Below are 20,724 nucleotides of genomic sequence, written 5' to 3' on the forward strand. Positions count from 1 at the left end.
AGATGTCTTAAGATGTTTTGGGATGATGGTTTGGGGTGTATTTTTGTTTGAAATATCAAATTGTTTTTGTATGGTAATTTAAGGTATATTATTTGATTAAACTATCAAATTAAGTGGTGAAATGTTAAAATGGACAGTTATAAGCATTTTGGTTAATGGGCTACTGGGTATTTGGTAGTTATTAGCCAGTTATAAACATTTTTAGAGGGATTTTGCATTTCTGCAGAAGGATCTGGAACCTAATGCCATGTAAAATTGGGGTAGCACTGTATGTGTAGTAGACATATATATACTATGTGGTATTTTAACGTGTATTGAATGTTTAGGATTAATGTAGATAGGTTTGTCATCCAGTTATTGGGCATGAAAGGTACATACAAATATTAGTTCTGCAGGTTAGTATGAAACAAACAAGATGCCTATTATTCAGTTGCATAACCCACAGTATTGCATGAAGATTTGTTTATTGTGTAAGTTGCACTACAAACTCATTTTGGTATGGTTGCTAAAAATTACCAATCACCTTACAGGAGGCTTGTAATGAAGAAACTGAGACTGATGATCTAGTCTGCCACCAATACCCTACTTCTGCTGATAATTCTATTAAGGAAGTTCCTGTTCAGCAAATTAAACATGGTACTAATGATCAGAAAACAGTGACCTTTAATGAGTCACAAATGGTTACTGCCATGAATGCCTTAGAGTGTGTTGAATACTTTGAGCACAAGGAATCTTCAGAATTTTGTCAATTTATAACTTCTGAATTAAACAAACTTGATCCTGATCTTTGCAAAAAGGCTAAACGTAAAATACAGCTTGTGCTTTTTGAATATCAAGACATCCAAGAACAAAGAGATGGTAATTCCAGTCAGGATCCTTGGTCTTTGACAACAGCAAGTTATGCAAACACTTTGTTTTCTCCTAGAGATTTTATTTCTGAAATTCGAACTGTACAACCAATTGGAACCCCCAAAAATTTACATGATCTTTTTTGATCTAACAATTGTTATTTTGGTTAAAAAAAGAATTGTTCATTTGTTTTGACACAAACCTATTACAGTATAGTGTAGCCTAATCCTGCAGTCCACAGCTTTCCAGAATTCCTCCTGGTCTGAAAAGACATTAAAACTCCAAAGTTCTTAGCTGTTAGAAAACAGCTTCTCCTTGTACTATGTTCTTTCCACAACGTACCTCTTGTCTTGGGTACTCCCAAATTTTAGCAATTTCACTCTTCATTTTCATAATGATTATATTTTCAGTAGTAATTTCTTGTTCATTTTGTACTTTCCAATATTGGTATATTTTCATTTCACGTTCATCCTTGGCATTGCTACTATTTCAGTTTGGTATGTAATTACAGTGTTAATTATACTATTTTGCTTTGGAGTAGACAACTTGTGGCAACAGGTTTTTTTAATTGGTTTTCATTTTTTTTCCAATAATCCAATTATAATATTTTTAAAAGCTGAAATTCAGTAAGAAAATCAAAACTTTATTATTAATAAGGCCATCCTTTGGACTAGCCCACATAGAGCTAAATAAGTTAGCTCAGTAATCTGATTAAACTGTCCTTAATGCTTTATTCCCACTGACTGCATTTGAATTGGCTGTACTCTTTGATGATAGCAGCATTAGGTTTATCTTATTCTAGTATGCTGCAACATAGGTACACAGTATTTGAATATCCAAAGTAAACAGTGCATTTCAGTTCAGCCTGTCAGAAAGTTCTTTGTCTTATTTCTATACATACTATATGGCACAAGTATGTTGACTAGAACCGACTTTAAAGGTACTTATAATTGGTCAAAAGAAAAGTTACTTTGTATGAATTGAGGTGCTGTAATAAGTATTTAACTTCTTTTAAGGACAGGAGTTTGCCTTAGGTCCCTGAGGGTTCAGATACTCATTCAACCTCAACTCCCTTGGACTTATTTCTATAGTTCAAACATGGAGACTGACCTTAGTACCCTAGGACCCAAAGGCAAATTACTTTCAGGTTTTTATAAATTATACAGAACTGTATATGGATGAATAGCATTTTTGGACCAAAAGGCTACTTTCTTTTATGTTCCTATTCACAATATCCCAGATTTGTGAATAGAACATAAAAGAAAGTAGCCTTCAGGTCCAAAAATGCTATTCATCCATATAGTTCTGTACATTTTCTAAAAACCTGAACATAATCAGCCTTTGGGTCCTAGGGTACTATTTATTCCAAATAGTTCTGCATACTAAGGTCAGACTTCATGTTTTAGCTATAGAAATGGGTGCAAGGGCTTGAGTTACTGTACGGTCCCAATTATGCAAGAATTTGGTTGATCCATGGGCTCGCAGGACTGGCAAATCGCAGATTTTTATACACATACCTTATGGGAATAATTCCATTAGGGCCAAGGCAAATAGCAACTTACCCAGTCAAACTTTTTTATACTACCCATTTTCAATACTTTCTATGTACACTATACTGTAATTTTTTCTAATATGAAATTGTTCTTATGGATGAACAAAACATTAAAAAGGATTTAATAACTTGAAAAAGTTTAAAATTATAACCAGGATGGTGAAAACTCCCACACGTAAACACTGCCACCATTGGGTGCAAGTGTACTGTACGATATAGTCGTTTCCTTTGAATAAACTTTTTGAATGGAATTTCCTCTACCTGTACGCTGCCAAAACACCTTTAAAATTCTCTATCTCATCCTCCATGAAGAGTTCTTCTGCTGAAGGAAGGCTTTGTGAACCATTTGAGGTTTCAGGGACTGGCAGATCATGCGTGTCTTCACTCCCGTTAGGTCTAACAAACTTGGTTAGGAGCGCCTATCTAGTTTCTGTGTCTGTCACATTCACTGTGTAATTGTTTTCATCTAAATTTATTCTACAATAAAAAAGAACTGATGAAAATTTAAAATTTTATATGAAATTACAATTTCTTAAAAAGGAATGATAAGAATTCAAAATTCAACATAAAATGAGTTTCTTGAAAAGTTTAGATCGAACAATTCACTCTCTCAAACACATCTGCTTCTCTGTCAGTTACTTTTACTAATCATTTTCATCAAAATCTATTTCAACAATACAAAAAAAAATGATCAATTGCCAAGTTAGTCAAAACAAGTTAACCTAGACAAAAAATTCTTACTTCATGCTCAGCAATGACGGATTTCAAGTTGTCAACTACTGCCAAAATAGAAGTTGCTCTTTCCTTCGTCATTGCTGATCATGAAGTAAGAATTTTTTTTGTCTAGGTTAACTTGTTTTAACTAACTTTTGGGATTTAATCATACATTTTTTTATATTGTTGAAATAGATTTTGATGAAAATGATTAGTAAAAGTGATTAACAGAGAAGCAGATGTGTTTGGGAGAGGGAGAGAGAATCATTCGATCTAAACTTTTCAAGAAACTGTCATTTTATGTTGAATTTTGAATTAGGTCTTCCTCTTTGACTTCTAGGCAGAGGCATACATGATGCGGATGATCATAATACACTTTGCAGATCTGGATAATACGTATGGCAATGATGATGATACCGATCATTCATACACACTGTGCTATGATGTCACAAATGCATTAGGCGGAGCCTTCTGTCTTAGCTAATGGGTGAGCAGAAGCCTTCAGAATACACTTCACAGATCTGAATAATACCTATGGCAATGATGATGATACCGATCATTCAGAATACACTGCGCAGATCTGAATAATACGTATTGAGATGATGATGATACCGATCATTCATACACACTGCGCTATGACGTCGCAAATACGTGAAGCGGAGCTTTCAGTCTTAGCTAATGGTTGAGCAGGAAAACTCTCTCTCACATTCCCTCCCTACCCCTTCCCTCAGATACCAGTGAACCCCCCCCCCTCCCCCACAATACATACTTGGAAAGACAAGATTTGATACATTTGTGGTGCATATCTCGCAGACTTTGAATGGCTTCGCAGATACAAAAAATCTATTTTTGAGAACTAGCAACCATATAAAAGGGGAATCTCACAATCTGATCATGCATATTTCGAGACCAGACTTATTAGTTGTAGGATGGCCACAGCCCCTCAAAATTTCACTGGGGTTCCCAGTGAAAGTTTTGGCCCACAGAAGGAACATCAGGTTGTTGAGGAACTTTGACAACTGGCCAATTATAGCATCAACAGCAGAACTATATTAATGGAGTATATTATCTGGGCCTGGTGGTCAATTGGGGCTGATCAGATTTTATCCTTTTCTCAACCAAAATGTCATTTAATATAGGCATCAAGTTGGACCCTACCCCATTAATGCATGCCCATCTTGGGACAGAATCCAATGGTTGCAGCCTTTTTTTGAGAAAGCCGCAAAGTCACAGTGTCCATAGCAAACTTTTGACAGACTTCTAGACTATCTGACTTTCCTAGGAAACTTAGTTCCTTCCAGTTGCTGCTGACTGAGGTCTCTACAACTGCAGCAGAACAGAAGTTAGTCAACTGCTTTTCATCCAGGCAGTCACAGTTCTAATCAATCACGAGGTGCCCAAATTCATCACTATGTCACTTCATGCCAATAGTCTTAGGTCAAAGGAGAACATATAAACCTGTTGGAGTTGAAGACAGTTGCCTTAACTCTTTGACATTGAAAGAACAGGCTGCTGGCAAAGCTATAGTATACCTAATATTATACCTCTTGCCTACTTGAGGGGAAAAAAGGGGAAGGAAATCCTTGTCAATGTGCCCTTTATGCATTCAAATCCTACAGTGGTCAGAGGAGATATAAACTACCATGCAGATTCCTCAGTTCATCTTGGGAAGAAAAAGTAGTGGCAGATACATTGAGCAGAAAAGACAAGACAATTCCAGCTAAGTGGTTCCTGCATCCAAACATTGCTAAGAACTGTGTAAGTTATCAGGCAATCATGTAGTGGTTCTCATTGCCATTCATCTTAACAAAAAATTCCAAAACTGCAAATATCGGAGAAACTTGGGCCTTCTAGCACCTATTGTATGACATTGTTATCACTGATATGTTCAAGATGGACAGGTTCTTTTGGTATCACCAAAAATGAAGTTGATATAGCAACTTCAGCTATTCCAGAAACTGTTTTTAGTTGTCTGTTAAATGTTGCCAGGTCTGGGAACAAAGCTGTCCTCAACAAACTTTGTTCCCAGTCCTGGCAATATTAACAGACCTGAAGTTGATAGAGTAACTTCAGCCATTCCAGATGTCTTTGGTAGTCTCTTAATATTGCCAGGTCTGGGAGCAATTAACAGACCACCAGCCAGCTTTGTTCCCAGACCTGGCAATGTTAACAGAGCATCAAAGACAGCCTCTGGAATTGCCAGTTACTCCATCAACCTCAATTTGGGTGATACCAGAGAATCTGTCCATCCTCAATCTACACACTGGAGACTTATTATTAGATCTATCCTTAAAGGTTTTTGGCTCAAACTGCTAGTCATTTTCAGTCCAACCAAGTAATCCATTTCCAGGCTATACCAATCAGTGGAAAATCCTCTTAGACTGGTGTAGCATAAATGGTGACCTGTTCCATGCTATACTATGTCTCAGTGATTTATCTTTTGCATTTGTCTAGTTAAGAGGCAGTGTGTTGAGGACTATAAACTAGCATTAGTCTAAGTGTTTGAATGAAGGGTTATTAACGTAGCTGCTTCCAGTGAATTGAGAAGATTGTATCAAAGCTTTTAAGAGGGGTATACTACCCAACTCTCACCAGTTTAAGAGATTCACACCAAAGTATGTGATTTTAGTAGCCCTTGCATCAGCTAATGAATTACACACACATGATCTCATCCATTCTCACGGAGCGAGTTACATAGCTAGTTTTGTACCCAAGATGTAGTCTTCCACATAACCCCAGCTTACATCTTACGCATGCAGGTAGGGAATGAAAATAATCTCATCCTTTGCCCCATGACAGCTGTAAAGATATGGCTTTGAAAAACAGCTTTTAGGAAAGAGGATGATAGTTATTTTTATCCAGCACAATAAAGTGTCAAAAAATACTATTAATCGGGGGGGGGGGGGGGGGGGAGGCATTGAGAGGTTCTTCATCCACTTCAGAAGCTTCTCACCTCAAGGTTAATGGTCAAAAAGTCTAGCATCCCCTACCTCAATAGGAATAGTATAAACATTTACTCTAAAAGTCTCCTTAGCATTTTTTTTTTAAACAAAATCTGACCTTATTATTCTTGTGCTTGTTTCATTCTAACCTGTTCCATACTACAAATTTTCATAAAAAAACTTAACATATTTTAGGGCTTCTCAACTACTGTATTAAGAAAGCTTCTAAAACTTGTACCCACATCAGTTTGGCAAGCATGAAAAATTAAAGATTATAGGCAGTCCCCGGTTATTGTTGGGGATTCCATTCTTGGTGGGGTGCTGATAAGCGAAAGCTGCCATTAACCGAAACTTGGTAATTTATGGCACTTATGGCGTCAAGTTTTGGTTAGGTATGTTATGGCACCATAAATTGGCGATTTGATGACACTAGACAAGCGCCATAAAACCAGATCGCCATTAACCGAGTCTGCCAATAACCGGGCAGGTGAGACTGGAATTTTTACCATGTATTCAGAAAAACTTAAGAAAACTATTAAATGGGGAGACTAGGAGGGATTTTACTAAGAAAACTATTAAATGGGGAGACTAGGAGGGATGTTACTTAATAGTCGGTAAATAAGGAAGTAATAAAGTTTATAATGAAAATTTATATTACATATTTGAATGAATCTTACCAACTATTAAGATTGCTGGTCACCACATTGTGAAGGCGGTGTGTTAGTGCAACTATCTAAAAAAAATCTCCAAGCAGTTTCTAGCCAGAAACTTGAAACATTCTTTACCTTCTGTGTTATCATTCCTGGAGAGTACTGCTGCCAGCATTACTTAACAAGTTGTAAGGCCCACAGGAAGGACAGCAGTGGGAGCTCTTATGGGTGTTACAACTTCCAGAGAAGTAAAGGTAATAGGGACCATGTGCTTTGGTCCAACAAGCCCATGAGACCGCAAACTAAAACCACTACCTATAGTGTACCTTCATGCTCCCCACATCAAAACTTAAGTAAGGAAAGTGATAGAATGATTAGGAGTTGAAGAACTTCACCTTCAATAGAATGATTAAGAATTGAAGACTCTCATTCAAGTTGAGATCATTAGAAATATCCAGGTTAACATGTCTAAGAACAGAGGACACCATCGACGTATAGTCTTTTGTAGCTTGTACTAACAGGCCTTTAGCATACCTTAAAAATCAGAAAAATTTAATTCAATTATTGAGAGGCACAGGTGCAAGAAATTCCCCTGGAGAGGCACCACTTGCAGTGTACTACCTGCAGTATACTACCTACTGTTACTGATGGAGACAGTTGGCAGGTTCTCTTCTGGCCTTGGTTAATAACTGTCTAGAGAGACTCAAAATGCCTCTAGCTTGTAAGAGACGGTCGATAGTCTCCAGCAGGCAGTTAGCTGAAGCAAAATAAGTTTGATTATCGCAATCCTGGCTATCGCAGTGCCACAAATCCAGCCAGGAGACAGTCTGGATGATGGTCGCCGCAGCAGTCTCCAGAGCTAAGGCCTCTTGCGATGAAAAGGAAGGACCTTCTGACCTAACCGGCTCCAGGGTCAAACCAGGTTTAAGACGGATCATGTCCGGATTAAGATAACGGGACATCAATTGAACCATATTAGTGTTGTACTTTCTATGCAGCACGAGAGGAGGAGGAAGAAACTTGGAGGATCTACTGGATCGCAGAGAGCCATCTTAGTCCGAAACCAAGGCGTTCAGATGTTGTAAGATGGACTGAGACCCGACAAGGGAAGCTCAAATGAAGCCCTAGAATCCTGTCTGGCACCCAGCAAGGCCTTTATACCCGTAGGGGGTCATAGAAGACTGTGACTGTGTCCGACACTCAAGATTGTTAAACTCACGAATGAGATCAACAACCTCTGAGCTCTCTCCCTCCTCCTGCTCCAGCAAAGGAGACTGACAATGTGAAGAAGAAGGCTTGGCAGGATCCTCATCCTTCTGTAACGGCAATGGAGAAGCTTCCCTAGGAAGCCTGGCATCTTGTTCCTTATTGGCTGAAGTGGAGGCCCTAAACCCTGAAGATCCCGAGACTAAGGGTTCCAGAACACTTTCAAGCAACGAAACCTGTAGATGGTCCCGACTTGAACTGCATACATGCTCGTGCGATGAACCATGTACAGTCCTACACACTCGTGGGACGAATCATGTACACATCCACTAGCCGAACCACGTATGTGTTCATGGGAGGAATCGCATACATGGGCGTGCGACAAGTCGAGTGCATGTCCATGAGACGTCAACCGAGCATGGTCCTGAGACAAGGAATGACACTGAAGAGAACTACCTGAAGGAGACTGACTCCTAAAATCTCTAGCAGGAGAACGAAAAACACTTCCGTGGACCAGGGAAGCATTACATGCTCAACCATCAGCCGCAGCCTTACAGAGCGAAGAATCCTTGGAAGGACAAGTAGAAACTCTGCGATGTTTCCTCTTCTTGTAAAACACCCTCCACTGCGACTTAGCACTTGCGTTGACGAGGCCGTGAAGACTTGGAGGAATACAAAGACAGACGTATCACGAGGTGCGGTGCGTGGTCATTGACCAACTCTCACCTCATACGCGCAAGAGTTGCCAGATCTCACAGATTCCTTGCTGTACAATCTTTGATTGTTTTAACTGGTTTCCAGCTGGTGCGAAGATTTATCCTATTGTTAAGACTGAGGGTTTGTTCCGCATATGAACAATGAAGATTTTGGTGGAACTTCAAGAGACAGAAGGCTTCTTGAGAAGATCATTCCTCAATGGGAGTACTGTGGAATATCAAAGGCTAAGGAACAGAGGTTTAGAAACCATTCCCTCTGAAGCCACCTTAGGGTTACAAGAGTCATTCTAGTATTGCAGGACATCGTCAACTTGTTCAGAACTTTACTGAGCATTGCAGAAAAAAGAAAGAAATAAACATGCAGATTGGACCAATCTTTGAGCATTGTGTTGTCTGGTCAAACCTGAGAGTCCTGGAACTAGGCACAATGGTATGGGAGCTTTACACTGAGGTCTGTCATGAACAGGTCCACTGTAGAAGATCCCCACAGTTTCCACAGGTCTTTACACATTTGTGGCTGAAGAGACTACTATATACTAGGTTGTTAAAATTTTGCTGATCTGCCAAGACATTAGCCTTCCCCAGAACAAACTAGATAACTATGATAATGTACCTGGCTTCTGCCCACAAAAGATCTTGAGCTAACTGGACCAAGGAGCTTGAATTTGTTCCGCATTGCTTCCTGTTGTATGATAGAGACCTTGTGATGTCTGAGAAGATGGCAACACTTAGTCCTGACTAAATGTTTCCTAGAAGACTTTTCTTGATCACTAGCAGCTCCAAATTGTTGATGTGAAGCTGTCTCTTGTTCTTACCATAAACCTGAAGCCTCAAGATTCCTCAGTGGTACCCCAACCTCTGATGGGAGTCGGAAAACATGTGAGGGATATTAAAAAAAAAGAAAAAGTTTTGTATGTAAGTTGGATGAGGGATAAATAGAACCACTGTACAATACATTTATTACATAAAATTCTCATGTAAAATCATGATTACCTTCACCACATAACCAGATTACATTAACATCCTGGGTCAAAACTTTTGATCTTCTAATTACAGTAGTAATCACAACTCCACTCAACCTAAACTCAGTTACACAAAGTTATATAACAAAACAAAACTTAGCAGCTGGATGATATCTGTTTAGCATGTTGTATCAATAAATAGTTGGCCAGTTGTGTATCCTTAACAGCAAAATATTTCCTAATTCAGGCACCTCTAGTTATCTACAGCTTGCAATGGCATTACTGCAGCACACAAGCCACTATATTGGACATCACACAATGGGCAAGTGAATAAAGTAGACCTGGTGGGTTAGTCAACCAGAACACAATTCCCAAAACAAAAGTGTCTTAGTACTGTTCCCTTACAAGAATTTCCTAGTCCACAAACAGGAGAGGCAACTGACTATACTTAGCCCCAAACACAACCATCTGTTGTATAGATTATAAATATTTCCCTTACAGCAACTTCTGGCAGAAGCCTTGAGTGATCATTCCACTACTCAAGGGTTTCCCAAAGGGGTGTTGGAACAGTGACGAGGAGAGAGAGTGGCAAAGAAGAGCTGTCCCAAACTTGCCTTGGGTAAAACTGCTCTGGTCTCATGCTCAACTGGGCCAGAACTACAAATAGCTCAAGGGAGGCCATGTGACTCCAGAGATAGAGCCGTTGCTGAGGGCATTAAGAGTTGAAATCTTGCTAGCAGAGATAAATAATTGTTGAGCTGTTTTCTTGTTGGAAAAGCCTGTAAAGTTTGAGTGTTTATCCCCATCCCTATGTATATACTTGATCGACTGCGATGGAGACAATTAACTTCTTACGATTTACATGAATCCCTAAGTTTCTTGTAATATGAAGAATATCCTTTGAGCTCAGAATTCTCAGTAGAGACCCAGCTAAGACTTGCTGATATTCTAGGTAGAGGAAAATTTGGATTCCTGCAGATGACACCATACCCATAACTGAGCCAGAATTTGAGTGAAAACCTGCTGACTTTGTACTTAGTGGTACAGAGCCTTAACTTGAAAACTTGTCTTAAAAAACAAATCGGAGGAACTTTCGAGACAAATGGAATGTAAAAGTAGGCATCTTGCATGTCTACAAGGATATCCAGTTGTTCTCTGGGATGGCAGCTAGAACAGTACTGGGAGACTCCATAAAAAAAACCATCGAGGTTTGGCCTTCAATCCCCTGAAGCTTTGGGAGCAAGGAACAGACAGTTTGAAAATCTTGAAGGTAATTCCGTTTCCTGCTCTATACCAACTTGGTTCAGCGCATGTTGATGTGTTGGACCTTTTCTGGTAAGAAGGGGAAGCTAACGCAAGAACAGAGAGAGGTGGTGACGTGAACAGTATCATGTAACCCTCCCTCAGTACCTTCTCTGCCAGTAAATCCATCCCTAGATGCTCTTAGACATGCTAGAATTTGTTCAGAGCCCCAACTGGTAACTGAGAACAGTTCAGCTCAAGCCTTGCCACTTTTTAAGGTTTACCCTTCCTTTTGAAGGACTGCAGGTTTGTAAAAACAAGGACTGCAGGTTTCTGGAAACCTGGGTAAGAAGGGTTAGAATGATTTTCAGCCTCAAATTTTGCTAGAGGAGCAGAGATTGGAGTGAGTGTCAGACATTTCTGAGCAGCTCTATAAGCCTTTGCTAAGTATGAATTCCTTACTCTCTGCAGGTTTTACATCTTCCAGAATGGCTTGAAGCACTTCAGGACTAAGCAGAGGCCTCACCAAGGAGATGCCAAAAAATAGCAGCTGCTTTCAGAAATGATTGAGCCTGATGCTTCAAGAAAAGCAAAGTTGCTCACAACGCTTAGGAACTGTATTGGTAAATGCATGAGCTGCTTCACCTGGAGCATCAGTAATATCCTTATTGAGGCACCCAAGGATTTGATGAGCAATTACATCAAATCTAGCCTTAATCAAATATATAAGGGATAATTTCATACTAGCAACTGCCGGAGCAGCTCCTATAGCTGCAAAGAGAGAACATCATTCAACAGGAGTGGATTCAGTAGAAAAACGCTGAGGAAATGATGGAGGTCCTTTCTTTGAAAGATCTTTAAGAGCTAAAGGTGTCATCTTGGAATCTTTATCATGATCAAGACCTCCAGGTGTATCCATAGCAGCGAAATCATCACATCTGGCAATAAAACTGGTGGCAAAACAGCCACTAGATTGTTTAAACTAGAAGAGGTAGGCATGAGCAAGGTAGATATCCCAGGAGGGGGGGGAGTAACTGCAACATAAATTATAAGAATGGTGAATGACCATCCCAGACCTGGATAGGGTTGGCCAGTCAGTGACAGTGGTCAGCAGCTTGTCAGAAGCAGGGATTCACAATGATGCCACAAATGACTCAATCCTTGCAAGCTCATGCAATTTTCTTTTATCCAGCAATATAAGACTACATATTAAGCCTACCAGTAATGCTATCCTGTGTACAAATAAGAGACAGGACGGGAAACTTTTGTGGTGCAAGAAGAGCTGTTGATAGATGGAATTGAAGTACAGAATGATATGACTGGAGCTGAGAAAGAAAAAGAAGTGTTGTGAGTAGGTAAATTATTTGTGAGAAAAGACTGGGGAGAAGGAGGGGCTACAGATAAAAGCATCCACAGACATCTTACCTCTCGAAGGGAAACATGAAACATTCAGATCATTGTGGAGAATGTATGGCCAATCCGATCTTTAATTAACTGAGAAATTTCATGTTTCATGTAATGAAGCAAAACCTAAACCTATATCCTGCAATAAACCATCTACTTGCAGATCCTGAGCCAAGTGGAGAACAACATAAGGTGGGGCAATAGAAGATACGGGTGCAAAAAATTTATGTGGAGGATGAGAGGTGGAGGAAGTACTAATTCCGAGAAGGGGAGGGATTTAGAGAAAGAAGTTGCGTATCAGTAGTTTTAAATCTTGATCTAACAAGTTGCTTATGCAAGCTGTCAAACTTTCTACGTTTTCAATACTTAACATAAGCACACACATTTACTCTCATCCTCATTCCCTGGCATTCCATACAAAATGTATGCCTATCATGACCTATCTCTAATATTGCTGGTGGTAGATCTTATGTGGATGGAAATACAAAAGAAGTGCAACCACTTTTGTTAGTTGCATTTGTCTGGCTGCTTCATCCTTGCTACCAGAAATTGGACCCTACTTTAGTGGTTAGTTTGCTTAACTGGTCCTTTTGTTATTTCATTTCTCATGAAAACTGCAGCCAATCAAGTTGTGAAGTGGCCTTTTTCAGTCCTAAAACCTGAAATTTGACCATTTTGAAAGTGGCTGCTTCAAGAAATCCATGGTTGGCCCTTATGGTAAACTACTTTGGTATGCTTGGAAGGGTAAAGTCCTTTAAAAACCTATGTTATATTCCTGATACATATACTGAAAGAGCTATTATTGTATTCAAAACATAATATACAAGGCTAAATGTATAGTTTTTAATCTAAATAAGGAAACTGACATAAAGGTACTAATAAGAAGCACATATCCTACTTACTTTCCTTCAGTGCATGTATTTCAGGCCTTTAGGTAAAAGGCTTGGCTTTTTTGTTGCTGTACTTGACTCTTGGTCCTTTTCCACCAAGTAGTCCTGCAGGGTTAGGCTGCTGTAAAGTTTTGGGTGTACAAAATAATAATATTTGTTGAAAAAATTTCATGTTCTTATACCTGAACATATATTTTTATCAAATTTTGATTGTGTTCCTTCAGAATGTGTTTTTAGCCCTTTCTTCATTTTCAAGAAAGAGCTCATGTTTTTTACAAGGTAAATTACTTCATTAAACTACATATATATACTCTGGGTGGAAACTATGACACGTCATAAGTAAAGTTTTGCTTTTATGCACAGATTGTGGAACTATGCAGTGCTTGCACATATTTTAGGTAAACAGTTTGACTAGGTATATGACCTATTGGAAATGAAATTTATAGTATTAGTCTTACATGAGTAGAACAGGGAGGTGGTCCAGTGATGATCAACCACCTTCCCACCTGTCTGGCATGTATTAACAATTTTTTACCAAAAGTTCAACTGAATACAGGCAATCACCGGTTAATGGCGGGGAGTCTGTTCCCGGCTGATGCCGCTAACTGAAAATCAGCAATTACAGCATTAAAAACCTGCTTAACAGCGTTGTTAACTTGATATTGGTGCTGCTGTTAATTAGAGATCAGTGCTGCTAATTGGAGATCGGTGCTGCTAATTGGAGATCGGTGCTGCTAATTGGAGATTGGCACAGAAAATTGCTAGACAAGTGCCGTAAAACCGGATAGCCGTTAACCGATGCTGCCGTTAACCAGGGCTGCATGTACCTTTTTTTTTAGTGGAATATTTAATAAAACAGAAAGATGTAGTACATGAATAAAGAAAAAGAACAGTTCCTCAATTCACCTACCACTCAGCACATGGAGACAAGAATTCAATTTCAATTCACCTCCAGTCCTCTTAAATGACAGTATATAACCCCTTCCCAACCATGCAAACGTCTACTGTAATGAAAGGGTCTGAAATGCAATTATATTTACCAAATAAAAAGACAGAAAATGAACAGGATGAAAGACATAAGAACTGGTAATGAATTGTGATTGAAGATGATAGTGAAAAGTCCAAAAATGAAAACTTTAAAAAATCCATTCCTTTGCCGTATCACTCAAGTACATTAGATGATTACATAGAAGAAAGAAAGGAAATAACAATTGGTATTAAAGACCAAATGAAAAGATTGGGATTGTTTTGGACTTACAAGATTTTTTATTGAAACATGAAAGAAAAGTAAGTGTGAAAATTCTCTCTTACTCTTGCTCTCATATAATACTTCAAAGGAGTTTTTATTGAAACATGAAAGAAAATTAAGTGTGAAAATTCTCTCTCACTCTTGCTCTCATATAATACTTCAAAGGAGTTTTTCATCCTTATTTGTAAATACTTCTTCTTTCTCTAATTTTTTTTATTTAAAACCCTTCACCTTTTCCTTCTTTAGCTTATTTGTCTGCTGCTTTTCTACTTCCTAAGTGCATGGTTTGCAAAACTTGCAATCGCAAACATTGTTATAGGTAATTTTTGAGCATTATGTCCTCTGATTGTTAAAACTTACTCCTCTGGAGAAAATATAATATAGTCCAAAACTTGTATATACAAGTAGTATTGCAGGACTGCCATGGTCTCTGTAATCTAGTCTGTTGCTTAATCCGAATGATAACATTTGCTTAGGTCTTGACAGATTTTATACATTTTTTATATGATTAACATTGGAAATGATATAGTTTAGCAGTTTAAAATATATACTCAGTGACTGAAACTGTGTTGCTGAACAGGTAAAAGTTAGCCAGGCCCTTACAGATCCCATAAATTCCAGTTATTCTTGATATTCAACCTAGGATTCAGTCACTGCAACAGAAGCCTTATGTAAGTCTGTCATTACTTGATGTTATTTTTTATTAGAGCAGCTAGTAACTAGGGAAAGCAGCACTCCAGGCCAAAATCCTCCATTTACATGAGTCTAGTATTATGCCTCTGGATAGGTTTTCAGTAAGGGTGCTAAAATACACACAAAATTTTGGTGGATTTCACTCTTTCAATACCACAGTTTTTATGAGGGCTGCAAAGAGATGAAACACATCATGGCAGGTTTCTCTGTGTATGGAATTACTACATCAAGCGTTTTATGTGACAGACATCCAACACCCATAAACTTGAAAAATCAAAAGCAGTATCCTGTGGGCTATGAGATGGCGGGGTGTTCCCACGTTTTCCCAACTGTCCGCACTAATGACCAGACTTAATTTAAAACATTGAATCTAATTATAAGTTATTGTAATAAAGAGTACCATGTACAGTACAACAAGGTACAGCAGATTAAGTACTGTACTGTATTTCTTCATGCCACTTCGCAAATCATGACAATTGTGGGTAGACTAATTAGAACAACTATGCTGACCTCAAGTGATCCCCAGTTATCCTTACAGATCAGGTTAAATGAAATTGTTGATAACCACTTCTTTTCTTTGTCTTAACACTTGTCTCATTTTGAGTGGGAACCCAATGAAGTAAGAGATTAGAAATAATTTAAAAAGTCATATGGTAGATTTTAACTATACAAAACTGAATGCATGAGAATGGAAATACGTAATCGAACTGACAAAAATGAACAGTAGAAGGTTATTAAGATACTCTTTTTAAAGACAACTCAAAACTTGAGGCCAGATGTAACCTAGCACTCTAAATTACTTGATTGCCTGTGATATAAAAATTCCTTTATATATAAATTAGTTCAAGTGTTTAACCATTATTTTCTATTTTCCTGCTTGTATTACTGTAGACATATATTGTTTGTATATAACATTTCCCATTGTACAGGGCTTTGGAGAAGAGCAAAATAGAACTCACTGCCACATTCATCTTTGACTCATAAATTGGGAATAAATCCTATGTAGAAATCTTTTCCAACAAAAGCAGTTTCATATACATACACAGAAGGCTCATCTGCACTATGTTGAGGCCTCCTCATATATTGCAGCATTTATCTTTGATCTTGCACATTCACTCTTTCTGAATATTAAGGCCATTCCTTTCCAATAATTCACAACACTGTCTTCCCCTCCTTCCTCCCACTGCTTCCAATTTATGCACTTTTCATCAACCTGTTGTCATCCTTTCTCTTCACATGACTAAACCTCCAAACCCTCTGATCCATTTTTCACAGCATCAGTGTATCTTGCATTTCTCATCCTTCAATCCTTACTCCACATATACTCTACAAACATTTCATATAATAATCAGCTTCAGCTTGTAATTTCATTTATTTGCATTCAACAGCCAAACTTCATTTACATAAAGGAGATTCTGCACAGGAGTCCCTTTCCCATCCAAGCTGTGACTTTCATTGACTCTTCTCTTGAAATTTCCAAAACTTCTGCAAACAGACTGCTATCTTCCTTGCTTTATGATTTCTGTGACCAACCACTGCTCTTTATTTTACTATCATTACATTCACTCCCAGATTCTATACAAATCAACAGATTCCATTCTTCCACCATCCATACCTACATTCAGTGCTTCCTTGCTCACAATCATTTTAAATTTTCTATCTAAAACATCAGCCATTCTACACTCCTTTCACCATATTCATTGTTTACTCTTTGAGTTTTCAGATCATTCCATTTACAGGATATTAAACACTCATGTATACTGAACACTCCATTATCTCAGATTCACTTGTTTGAGAAGGGTGCTGAAGTCGTAGGGTGTTGATAAGTACTTTGTTGAGAGTGATGAAAAATATATTGATGAAAGAGAAGCATGTCTTAGCATAAGAAAACTGGAAAGTGACCTCATGCAAGTATGTGTTACATATGCTCAGTATTGCTATTTAATATCTTAATATATGGAAATTTGTGAGGAATCAAGGGAAGGGACATTAGGAAGTGTACAGAAAGGAGAGTAGGAAAAAAAAATGCCATAAATAGTGGAGTGGTTACAGTACACTTAACAGGATGGTGAGAGTAAAGAGAACAGACTCTGTTGAAATGATTGACAAGTATTCATGAGGAAGCAGGTTTCTGTGTGAAGAGTAATTTGAATGTAATTGAAGCGAGACTAAACTTTCTGAAGGCAAGTGGGAACCAAGAAGATGGAGCAATGAATGTAAATATGGATGGTGGAAGAATGCAATGGATAATAGTAGAATGCAAGGGGCCGAGTTGGTTAATATGTGGATCAACAGAAGCATTCTACAATTAGGTCACTGAGTACGCTATATATTTTACTGTCATTTGAAGGAGCATTAAGTTTATTGTGAGCAAAACTTTCAGAAGAAAAGGTTGAATGTACTATACGTAAAATGAATATAGCCTTTTTCATAGAAGTGAAGTGTGGCTATTGAATGCAAATGAATGAATAAATAAAGTTGAGGCTGTTGAAAATAATAATTTGTACAATAAATGTGGAGTACACATATTAAGAATTGAAAGAATGAGAAAAGTGGTTACGCAAGTGTTTATAAGGTTAGTTTAAGGAGAAAAGATCAATGAAGAGCATGGATAGATTGATAAAAAGTATAAACTGGAAGCATTGGTAGGCTGGAGGAGAACTAAAAAGTACTGGTTAGCTGGAGCTGAAAAATTATAGGAATCGCATAGCCTTATTATGTGAAAATTAAGTGTGTGCAAGATGGAAGTGAATACACTGCACTGTGCAAGGGTTCAACAAATGAAAGACCATCAACACTGATGGTCTTTCATGGAGGAAGGGTAGGCTGCTCAATGCTGAATCCCTGGAGATACACTGTGTAAAAACATCAACTAGTAACCTGCAGTGCAGAAAGTGTGTTGTGTGGGATTGCTAGTTGATAATTGATGACGATTTTATTTCACCAGTCAGACACTCAACCCTATGGAAAGCAGCTAATGTTGTAGAACTGATACATACATTATGAATGTGGCAGTAACTATCTTGTTTCTTCATGGTGGCTACCAGTATGGCAAATGTGGACAAGTGTGTGAACAAGGTATACATATGGTAAATACAGATAAGATATAATTTTATGGGAAATTTGGTAGTAAATAGCTTCCTGATCCTGTGATAAAGGGACCAGTCAAGATAGTGAATGATATATATAAATGTATGTATAATGCACATCCAAGATACCATGTATATATTGGTACTCTCTGGTATGCTTGCTAGATGAATCACTTGCTTCAGTACAGTTTTGAGGATAATTGTCCATAAAGTATAGCTTTCCACACTACTCAGATTCAAGTTTTTGGTTTGTTTGATGATGCTTAATTCTAGATCTTCCTTTTATATGGCCAGGTGTCTCAGAATTATCTTTTTCATGAGTACTTGTATGCAAAGATTCTGCAAGTTGCCACCATCAACAATATCAGTTTATCAGGTGGCCCATTGGAAGTACTTTTTTTTTGAACAACTGTATCCTCAGACCTATTCTAAAGCAAGTGATTCAGGCAAGACAGCCAGATACTAGTCCCAATATATCTCAGATGCGTGGCAGAGAGATCAATCAGTTAGCATCTTGACTTCCTTTCATCACAAGAGCAGCAAGCTAATTACTGTTAGAAGATTAATGTTGAGCTGAGATTAATATGAAAACCAGAAGTTCAAGAAATAAAATTCGTTTTCACAAACAATTTTTTGAGGCATTTTATATCCTTTTTAGTGGAAAAGGGAGAAAAGATTATGTGGATCTCAAAACAAAAAATACAGTCTTCAACATCAACAATTTTATGATCCCAGTATAATCTCTCATCTGTATCTACCCATGTACAGTTTGTTCACATACATTTTCCACATTCACCACTTGTATACAGGACTAAAACAACAATCAAATTATATGATTGTGTCTGTTACATTTGTTTTTGTATATACACTGGGGTTTAGCTAAAAATAGCTAAATTACATGATTGTCTGTGTTTTGTTTGTTTTAATATACCCTTATACCCATATGTCTTCTTTTGATATTGGGGATCACCATTCAGCTTCAATGCCATAGATATTAAAGCCCACTAACATTGTTTAGAAGTGAAATAGTTGCAGCAATCGTGAAAGCAATCCCATGGCATTGGGAATATTTGAGTAGTATGTTACATTTTAAAAGTTTGACTATTATGTTTCTTATAATTGCTTAGAACTGTTCCTTGTTAGGAAGCTAATTTGGCCATACTTGGAGGTATATTTGAAACTGAATGGTCTTTTGTGTGTGTGTATCTATCTATCTATCTATCTATCTATGCTATCTATCGATCTATCTATCTATCTATCTATCATCTATCTATCTATCTATCTATCTATCTATATATATATATCTATATATATATATATATATATATATATATATATATATAGATATATATATATATATATATATATATATATATATATATATATATATATATATATATATATATATATCTATATATATATATATATATATATAGAGTAGTACCTCGAGATACGAAATTAATCCGTTCCAAGGCGGCCTTCGTATCATGAAGTTTTCGTATCTTGGACCACATCTTTCATGTAAAATGGCTAATCCGTTCCAAGCCCTCCAAAAACACCCCAGTAAATTATATTTCCAGGCCTAAAACACATGTTCTAGGGTTACGACGCCGATCCGACGGAAGAAATATGACTCCAAAAAGCCAAAATACTGTACATACTTGAGTAATATTCAACTGTGTGTAATGTTCAACCCCATTTTTACTGCATATATTAGGACTTTAGCATATGTCCCTTAGCAATAAGCCTAGCCTATGTTAGCGGTTGCTACTGTAGCCTAGTCTATGATTCTGACATCTAAACCTAAGAAGCTAAAAGCTTAGAATATGCCAATAAAATGTATAAATAATCAGTATGTACTCATTTCAAATAATTATTAATTAATCATGAACTATAATATACAAACAATAAAAAAAAAAAAACCTTCCAATCGATTGTTTACATTCAGCTCTTACCCGTCTTACGAGTATCGAACGAACGCCAAGCAATCATTTTTCCTAGCACACAGTAAGCCATAAATTTTCATTAGTATCTCTCTTCAACTAATGAATCTACCAAACAGTATAATAACCATTCATTTCTATTCTTTATTCTATCTTTACCTAATGGAGATAGCGAGTTACTGACAGCTATAATGAAACATACGTATACGTAACGTAATAATAAAACAGAAGAAGAATTCTAAAAAATACGTATTTGTTGGCAGTCTGATTTATTTTATATTTTACGATATCTAATTCACAATTTTTTTATTAAATTTATTGCATGTACTCATTTCAAATAATTATTAAGTAACCATTAACTATAATAAACAAACAAAAAAAAAGCTTCCAAACTTCTGTTTACATCCAGCACTTACGAGTATCGAACGATTGCCAAGCAATCACTTTGCACAGTAAGCCATAAATTTTCATTATCTCTCTTCAACTACTGAAACTACCAAACAGTATAATAACCATTCATTTCTATTCTTTATTCTATCTTTACCTAATGTTTTTTTTTTATTAAATGTATTGCATGAATATGTTTTTCAATTTACAGCATCCTTTTACCAATAGAATACTTA

General features: G+C 37.3%; 1 protein-coding gene across 5 annotated transcripts in view; it reads left to right on the forward strand.

The window, feature by feature from the left end:
* The window catches only part of LOC135197844 (uncharacterized), a 218,497-nt gene that overhangs the window by 140,575 nt on the left and 57,198 nt on the right, over nucleotides 1-20,724 (forward strand). The window contains exon 7 of one of the 5 annotated variants that reach the window (XM_064225020.1): nucleotides 531-636. The exons of 3 other annotated variants lie outside the window; for them this stretch is intronic. In XM_064225020.1, coding sequence (XP_064081090.1) covers nucleotides 531-636 — 106 coding nt within the window. Of the gene's footprint in view, nucleotides 1-530; nucleotides 6,025-20,724 lie in introns of those variants that run through there. One more of the 5 variants, XM_064225019.1, reaches the window with a different exon arrangement.

The sequence above is a fragment of the Macrobrachium nipponense genome, chromosome 21 (assembly GCF_015104395.2).
Source record: "Macrobrachium nipponense isolate FS-2020 chromosome 21, ASM1510439v2, whole genome shotgun sequence".
NCBI classification, from domain to species: Eukaryota; Metazoa; Arthropoda; class Malacostraca; order Decapoda; family Palaemonidae; genus Macrobrachium; species Macrobrachium nipponense.